This window comes from Hydractinia symbiolongicarpus, chromosome 13 (genome assembly GCF_029227915.1).
Source record: "Hydractinia symbiolongicarpus strain clone_291-10 chromosome 13, HSymV2.1, whole genome shotgun sequence".
In the NCBI taxonomy this organism is placed as follows: Eukaryota; Metazoa; Cnidaria; class Hydrozoa; order Anthoathecata; family Hydractiniidae; genus Hydractinia; species Hydractinia symbiolongicarpus.
In genome coordinates, this window is record NC_079887.1 from 23,643,973 (window position 1) to 23,652,977 (window position 9,005).

At 33.7% G+C, this 9,005-nt stretch overlaps 1 protein-coding gene across 1 annotated transcript; it reads left to right on the forward strand.

Moving 5' to 3' along the window:
• Positions 1-822: 822 nt before the first annotated feature.
• On the forward strand, positions 823-2,808 carry LOC130623253 (uncharacterized). Its single transcript, XM_057438725.1, has 2 exons — positions 823-2,034; positions 2,110-2,808. The coding sequence occupies exons 1-2, from the start codon at positions 823-825 to the stop codon at positions 2,806-2,808; spliced, it is 1,911 nt and encodes a 636-aa protein (XP_057294708.1).
• The last annotated feature ends 6,197 nt before the right edge of the window (positions 2,809-9,005 follow it).

Sequence of the window (9,005 nt, forward strand, 5' to 3'; positions counted from 1 at the left end):
ATTAGCAAAGGCGCTATTCTCGTGGTAATCCCTTACCACTACTATCCCTTGTTTCCGTTTTTTGAACATGTGACTTTGTGGTTATCATATGTTCGGTTTTTTGTTAATAATCCAATAACATTGGTGATATTGGTGTTAAGTTGTAGATACTAGCTAAATTGCGAGATCGTCAGTTGATTACTACCGTCATCAGAATTTTCAGCCCCGTCCGGGTATGGACTAATCAATAATTCCTCGTGGTAGCGGGCCATGCTTTAGCAAGCATTCTCTATTAAAACAATACATTTTAAACACGAAGCGCCACCTAGATACGAATACGAACAAAGAAAACAAAAAGACCGACTATATTGATGAGACAAAAAAGCTCTTAGATTATAATCGGCAATTGCAGATTCTCGAAATGCATCTCGCTGCTGGGACGGTTCCCTTTGGGCTAAAAATCCAGGTTCGCTCCACTATGAGTTTACCTGCTGAATTAAAAAATAAATAAAATGCCACCGTGCATTTTAGTAGCAATACCTTGCTGCAAATTCTAATAAAGCACCATAGAAACAATGTAAAAAAGTGCAAAGAGGAGAGAGAGTCTTTGAAAAAGGAATTCTCCTCAGACGAACTCAACAATTTAAACAAACTATGCATACAACAACACAACGAATCGCTTACATTGAGAAACAATAAACTGAAAAGGAAAAAAAGTAACCAGACTGACTTCCACGACACACCGCGAACAAGACCCTTTGTACAACAAAGCAAAGGGCAACCTAATCAAACCAGCTCAAAGAACCCAAAAAACCAACCACCTCATCAGCGAAACCACAACCCATGACAAGATACCAATTGGAAAACATAAAAACATGCTCAACAAACTATAACATGAACATTAATTTTAACCAAAGGAAAAACGTTGTTAAAAAAAGTTTTTATATAAAAATAAAAACGAAAACTTTAAACTCACTAGTTGTAAATTTATCTCACCTCAATTTATCCAATGCGGATATATCTGTTCTCAATAAAGGACTTAAGTACGTCCCAACACCCTCAGCTGTCAACACCTGTCAGCCTGTGAAAAATGCTTTTGCGAACTTGCGCAATCGTATGGCAACAAGGTATTTTTTTATTAACAAACCACACCCCCGCAATGAGCTCCATAGAAAATCTAACTGGCTTGCACCTGAACCACAACATAAAAACCTACAAAACTTTTTTGCCCTGGTAAAAAGAGATTTATGCGATTTTACCACTAAATTTCCCCTGTTGAGATGCCAGAGTAATCTTACTCGTAGCGAAAGGAAAAGTCTATTCAAATTATCAAAAAACCGAAATATAGTGATTAAAAAAGCTGATAAGGGTGGTCGTGTAGTCATCATGAGTAAAGATGACTACATTAGAAAAGTTTATGACCACCTCTCCAACAACAAATATTACGCAAAAATGAAAACTGACCCTAGCAAAGACCATAAAACTAATATCAACAGTTTCATAGAAATTTCTCTATGTCGCCACAACATAAACAAAAACACGGCCAAATTTATAACACCACCTGAAAACACTAGAATGCCCCTATTTTACATACTGCTAAAAATTCATAAGGATGGCATTCCAGGACGACCAATAGTTTCAGCTGTTAACTCTATAACTGAAAATATCTCAGAATTTTTAAATCTTTGCCTGCAACCTCTCTTACCAAAATTAAAATCCTATGTAAAGGACACCAAACATCTAATACAACGGTTACAAACCATACCGGCACAAAATGAACACGTTTTACTTGTATCAGCAGACGTATCCTCACTTTACACCAATATCCCTCATCAAGAAGGAGTTCATGCGTGTATTCATTTCATTAGAAAATACAGAAACACACTGCCTTCATTCACACCCAATGAACATGTAATACGAACGTTGTTTTCGTTTATACTGGAAAATAACTATTTCATGTTCCTAAATGAATTATATCTGCAGTTACTTGGCACAGCCATGGGTACGAAGGTGGCACCACCATACGCATCATTATTCCTGGGTCTTTTTGAGCAGGTGTTTATTTTCGATAAGTTTCCAAATTTAATCACTATATTTCTTCGTTTCCTAGACGACATATTCTTCATATAGGAACACAGTGAAGAAGAACTACACAAATTTTTCATATATCTAAATTCAATACACCCTACAATAAAATTCACCTATGAATATTCAACAGAGGAAATTAGTTTTTTGGATACGACTATCTATTTAGATAAACGCTCGAGAAAACTCAAAACCAAATTATTTATAAAACCAACTGACAGCAGAGCACTATTACATTTTACGTCGTATTACCCTCACCATACCAAAAGGGGTATAATTTATTCGCAAGCACTCCGCTATCGCATGATAACAAGTCAAGATAGCATTTTAAAATGTGAGCTCGATGAACTTAAAAGTATTTTGCTGACCAGAGGATACAAAGGTCGGCTTGTTGATGAAATATTCGGGAAAATCGCCAAATTAAAGCAATCAGACGTACTTTCCAACTCCACGCACAAGTTTAATAAAAAACGAATACATTTCAGAACCGCTGACAATAGTGGTGATGCTGACAGAGACCAAAACAAAGACAAACACATTCTACCTTTTATTTTACCTTACCACGAAAAATTTACAACGCTTAAACGAATACTACACAAGTATTGGTTTATAATTGAGAGCGACCCAGCTCTGCGACTCGTTTTTCCAACCAAAGCATTCTTGACTTTCACCAAGCATAAAAATATACAGGAATATTTAATCAGAGCAAAGATGAGATCTGCTGACCACTGCCTTTCAATATAATTTTTATAATTTTTACGTTTATTCGATTTGTATAACATTCAGTTTATTTATATCATAATAAAATTGTTACACCCAAAACAGTTTTTTGATATTTTAGCAAAATACTGCATGCTATCATCTGGATTCAAGAAAGCATACACGAATGATAGACACCTGGGCACTATCTTGCCTTGAAACGCTTTGAAGATAAAATTGCGTTTATAAATCTGTGCGCACATTCAGTTTAAACATCGGTTTCTATGACAACTACAAGACTGAACAATAAAAAATAAAAAATAAATAAATAAAAACGACCCTTAAACGGCCCTAACGAAGCAATATATAAGACTGAGAATGGCCATAAAACGACCTCTTACAACAGAAACAAGAACGTAGCAACACTATTCAAAATAACGTTTTTTTATTGAATCAAATAAATATTTCATCATGCAGACTAACGATCTCTTCAGTTCAAGCGATTCCGACGCTAGCAACGGAAATGGTGAGTAAAATTTACCTACTTTACAACATTTGATACTCCTAGCTAATAGAGAATGCTTGCTAAAGCTTGGCCCGCTACCACGAGGAATTATTGATTAGTCCATACCCGGGGCTGAAAATTCTGATGACGGTAGTAATCAACTGACGATCACGCAATTTAGCTAGTATCTACAACTTAACACCAATATCACCAATGTTATTGGATTATTAACAAAAAACCGAACATATGACAACCACAAAGTCACATGTTCAAAAAACGGAAACATGTAAGGGATTACCACGAGAATAGCGCCTTTGCTAATTTTTTTTACATTACATACACATCAAGTGGCCAAACGGATAATGCAGCTTAATAGCTGGATCATTTGTTTGTGAGGCAATAAAATGTCGTCTTGATGTGCGTTAAAAATAGATAGTTAACTAAGAATAATTGTTAATTATTTATGTATCTTAACACGTGACTCTTAAAGCCACGTGTGACGAATGTGATGTAGATGTATACTTTTTAGATGCTTCGGCAGTACAGAAAATATTTTGTTGATATAAGACACGTTTTCATGAATTCCTTTTAACGAGATATTCCATGGTCCACCGAGCCGGATAGTTTTGATATCATTTATACGTTATTTATTAAATTATTTATTGAACGTATTATAAACAAACATGTTGCCTTTGGAAAAGAAGTTAAGAATAAGAAACACGTTAGTAAAAGTTATCGAAAATTACTTACGAGAAGAAATAAAACCTTGTTATGAACATTATCAAGAAGAAAAACTTACGTTATTGCAAACGTTGAACACTACTATAGAGAGCAAACTTGGAAAATTTTTAAGTATTACGGAAGAGATTTCCGAAATTATTGAAGAGGAAGATCAATTAATAAAAGATGCTCAAGAAAGTAGTGACTTTGAAGTACGGGTAAGAAGTGAACTGCTAATACTTAATCGTTTCCTAAAATCAAAACAAGATAGAAGTGACACAGTCAGTACGAGGTCAGTTAGTGCTTCAAGCTCTATTAAACTGCCAAAAATTGAAATAAAAAAATTTGATGGCGATCCAACTAATTGGTTTTCATTTATTGATTCTTTTGAAGCAGCAGTTGACAAAAACGATCACTTGTCTAATGTTGAAAAAATGAATTATTTGTTAGGATTTGTTGTTAAAGATGCTGCATCTACGATAAGCGGTTTAAAACTGAGTAATGATAATTATGAGATTGCTTTAAATTTGTTAAAAGATCGCTTCGGAGATCCGCAAATGATAATTTCAGGACATATGAATAAACTATTAAACTTGGAGCCTGTCATGGCTATTTCTGACGTTCGTAATTTACGCAAATTGTTCGATATAACTGAGGCGCAAGTGCGTAGTTTACAATTACCTGTGTTATTGCAAAAACTGCCAGGAGAATTGCGTCTGATTATTAGTCGCCAACTTGGAAAAAACGCATGGAAAGTAAGCGAGGTTATGCCACGCTCATTCAACATAGCCCGCGGCGGCGAACTTCAGAAACGCACATGCGCGAAAATTGGAAAACATAAATCGTAAAAATCCTAGGCAGCGATGACGTCATCACATTCAAAGTAATGCACTAACAGCCCAAATAAAGTCTATCACCTACATATTAGACCCAAAATGTGTTTTATTATGGTATGTGAGGCCACCGTCTTGTAGAAACAACAAAAATTGCAGCCATAGCCATTGTTGTGGTTACGGAAATAACGAAACTATAACCGACGAGAAATCAGTGAATTTACCCATTTTCCACGTTAAAATTACAAAAAATAAAAGTTTTTCTAGCAATATGGTATATATTCCTATAAAGGCACATCATTTAAGTTTTTAATTGTGAAAATTTCATTCTACTTACATATTTTTTCAGCTAAATATTAGGAGAAACGTAGAGCTCATATTTTGTCTAAACGCAGTTACAGCCGCTAGCCAAACGTTCCATTAAAACATGGCTGCTAAACACATGTGTGAATTGGACAACTATGTCGAATATGTGGATTTCTTCTCCCGATAAATAAGAACAATACGTTCAAGGTTTCAAACCCTAAGGTCAGTAGAAGAATGCAGGAACATTTGTTCATAAACATCGAAAATGACACTGAGGCGCTCCACCCAACCAAAATCTGCATGAAGTGCTACTCTAGACTTGGACAATTGGACCATAGAAAAAGCACAAGTAACTTTGAGTTGTTTAAATGGACAGAGCATAGTGAGCAAAATTGCAATGTATGTGAAAACGAAATAAAACGAAAAAAAGGGGGAAGGCCTGGAAAAAGGATGTCCACAGGACGTTATAGTATCTCAAATTCACACTGGACCAGAAATGAGATATCAAAAATTAATGAAAAGTCGTGTTGATGAAGCAAAATTTTAAAGAAAAATTCAATGATAACCTTCATTTATGCATATGCCAGTTATGTGAAAATTTAATGCAGAAGCCTGTGCTTTTGACTAAATGTCAACACAGCTTTTGCTTCAAATGCTTCATACCAACAGTGGAGGGTCGCCCTCTCGAGAGTACCATATGTCCCGTTTGCTTCACTTTGGTGACTTCAGAATTCGTTACACACTCTCAAACCATATCCCATTTATTAAGTAATTTGAAAATTGATTGCGAAAAATGTGGTGAAGTTTTCAAACATGGGGAATATTGCAAAGAAAATCATCTCAGCATGTGTATCGGGCAAAAGTCGCCACTATTGAGTGATGTTTTTAAATTAAACAAGGAAAATGATATCCCGAGAGAATTTGAAAAAGCTGCTCTCCATGTGATCAAAACAAAAATGGCACAGTCAACATTACCAAATAATGGGATTGAGTTTATGACTGGTGGATCAAGAGTAAGAATAACATTATTTCAATCCAACATCACATATTAGTTTGTCCCAAAAACGATTAAAATTATATGTACTTTTTTTATAGTCCTTGGTCTTCACATCAACACCAAAAGCAAAAAAAACAACAGAATTAAGTAAAAGGACTGTTCAAAAACGCAACAAATTCATCTTAGGCCAACTTCAGCTTACTACAGGTTAACACAATTTTACTCAGTTAGTTAACATATATATATACCCATACACAAACATAGAGTTGATAAATTAAGGCTAAGACTAATTTTTGCAAATTAACGGTACTGTAAATAAGGTTAACTTAAAACAAAACATAATTTCAAAAAATGAATTCATATAACATATATACAGCAAAAGTGTACTCATAAAAGTTTGAACTAGAAACTTTCAAGTCATACAAACATAATACAATATAAGCACATAATTTTGCTATTGCTTGATAATTCAGGTGGTGGTGCTGAGACATTGGTAACACAAACCTCGAAGTTAGTAAAATCCTTCACTGAAGAAGATAAAGAGAAAATTTTGAGTCAGGCAGATGTTTTTCCTTCTGTTATAAGTGCAGAAACAATGATAGCAATGAAAGTTGATCTTGGAATTCCCTGGGAGAAATTGAAAAAGATGGGAAGGTGAGCAAATTAAAATTATCAAATTATGTCATGTGCTATAAACAGCCAAAAATGCATAATATTATATAAATTTATCAATAAATTTCGTATTCCTTTTCTGTGTTAAATTACAGGTGGCTAAAATCATTGAAAATAAACGTTGACTCTCAATCAAAACAACGACAAATAGCTAAAAAATGGACTGGTGAAGATATAGCTGTTGAAATGATAAACTTCCAGTTCCCAAAGGACAAAAAAGGGGAAATTCTTGTTTGAGGATGCACCATGGGGTTATCTTATTGATGTTGTTACACTGTATTATCTTGATGCACTCACAGAGTAAGTTAAAACTTTCAATATGTAGGAAGTTGCTTTTTTGGCTATTAAACTTTAAAATGGTAAACTTATCAAATTATCAGACTGACATTCAATTCAAACTTACAACATTAAAAATTGTATTAATGTATCATTGCAAGTAACACACATGGACTGAATTTCATTTAGACATTCTCAGTTTGTTGAAAGAAGCACCTATCAAAATGAAATTCATGTGAAAATCGGGGGAGACCATGGAGGAAAATCATTTAAAATGTCCTACCAATGTTGTAACACAGTTTATCCAAATAGCAGAGGAAACACAGTTGTGTTTAGCTATTTTGAGGCAAAAGACTTTAGGATAAACTTGAAACTAGGTTTGTCGCGATTCAGTGATCAAATAGATTTACTACAAACATTAGACTGGAGGTGAGTTACAGAATTGACGTATCAATGAAAAAAATATTTTCATACAGTAATCAAAAATTGCAAAAACCATAAAAACTATAAAAATACTAACATATACTACAATATATATTTCCTAGAATGTTAAAAACAAATGCTAAAAAGGCAGCAAATTCATGAATTTGAAAAAGGGAATTATGCATATACTAAATAATTTTTAGACAAAAAAATATCAGGGTATTCATGTTCGGTGACTATGAATTTTTGTGTGTGATATATGGAATAACCGGTGCAAGCGGTATGTAACTTTCAAAAAAAAAAAGAAAAATTATTCTAAATGATGTTGCAATCACTCAATATTTCAATGAAATTTTCTACAGGTCGTCATTGCTGCCTTTTTTGTGAAATAACATCAAAAAAAATGAAAACACCTCCATTAAAAAGAGGAACAATAAAAAAACGAACCTTGGAATCACTGAAAAGTGACCTAACAAGATTTCGAAATGCTGGCGGCAACATAAGTAACGCAAAAAACTTCAATAATGTTATTGACGATGCTATGTTCAACATACCTCTTGATCAAGTTAGTAATTTCAATTTGACTAAAGGAAGTTAAAATGCAAAAATAACTTTCACATATTATTTCTCTCCAGGTAGCACTACCATCACTACACATTTCTTTGGGAACATATTTGAAATTTTTCAATATGCCAGAAGATCAATGTCATCTCTTGGATGTCAAGATAGCAGGCAGTGCCGCAATCAAAAACAAAACAATGTCAGATGAAAGCTTTGAGTCATATGTGGCGGCACAAATTAAAATACGCCACTTGGAATATCTTGTTCAAGATTACCACAACAAAATTAATCTTGTTCATGAAGCCATTACCACGAACATATTAACAAGACCTGAAAAAGAAGAGGAGATACTGAGCATCTATCATCCAAGACTGAAACACTTGAATGATAAAATGAGAGAAAAGGTAATTCTCTCATATCATAGGGCAGGGTTTTAATCTTACACTTGAATTATGTAACTATACAAATTTTTCCCACTATAAAACATGCATTATCATTAATTATTAAAATATATTTGAAACAAAATCGCACTGAGGAAAATTCAAACAAAGTATGATGATTATTTTTTTCTTTATTTTTTAAGTTGGCACAAATTGATGAATTGGAGGAAAACAACATTTTGGAGAAAAACACAGGGCCTTGTGTGAAGTCATTAGACACAAAATACCATGGAAAATCCTTTATTGGTAATGACGTACATAAAATGTTAAAGGTAAATTGGTGTTTCGATTGGTTATATATACAAATTTTTTACAAAAATCAATTTTCAAAAGTATTTTTATATGAATTTCAATCTCCTTGTTCATACATCATAAAATTTTTTTCAATAGGTGAAAAATATACTGGAATTATGCAACAGCATCCCTATCTTGGTAGTGAATTTGGGATTTTGTGATACTGATATACACCGAGAATCCATTCAGATATGTACAAACTTCAAGCTCCTTTT

Bases quoted from the DNA above. Each gene is read 5' to 3' on its own strand.
- LOC130623253 (XM_057438725.1), top strand. From the start codon at position 823: ATGACAAGATACCAATTGGAAAACATAAAAACATGCTCAACAAACTAT. The intron at 2,035-2,109 runs GTGTTTATTTTC...TTCTTCATATAG, and splicing joins TCCTGGGTCTTTTTGAGCAG to GAACACAGTGAAGAAGAACT.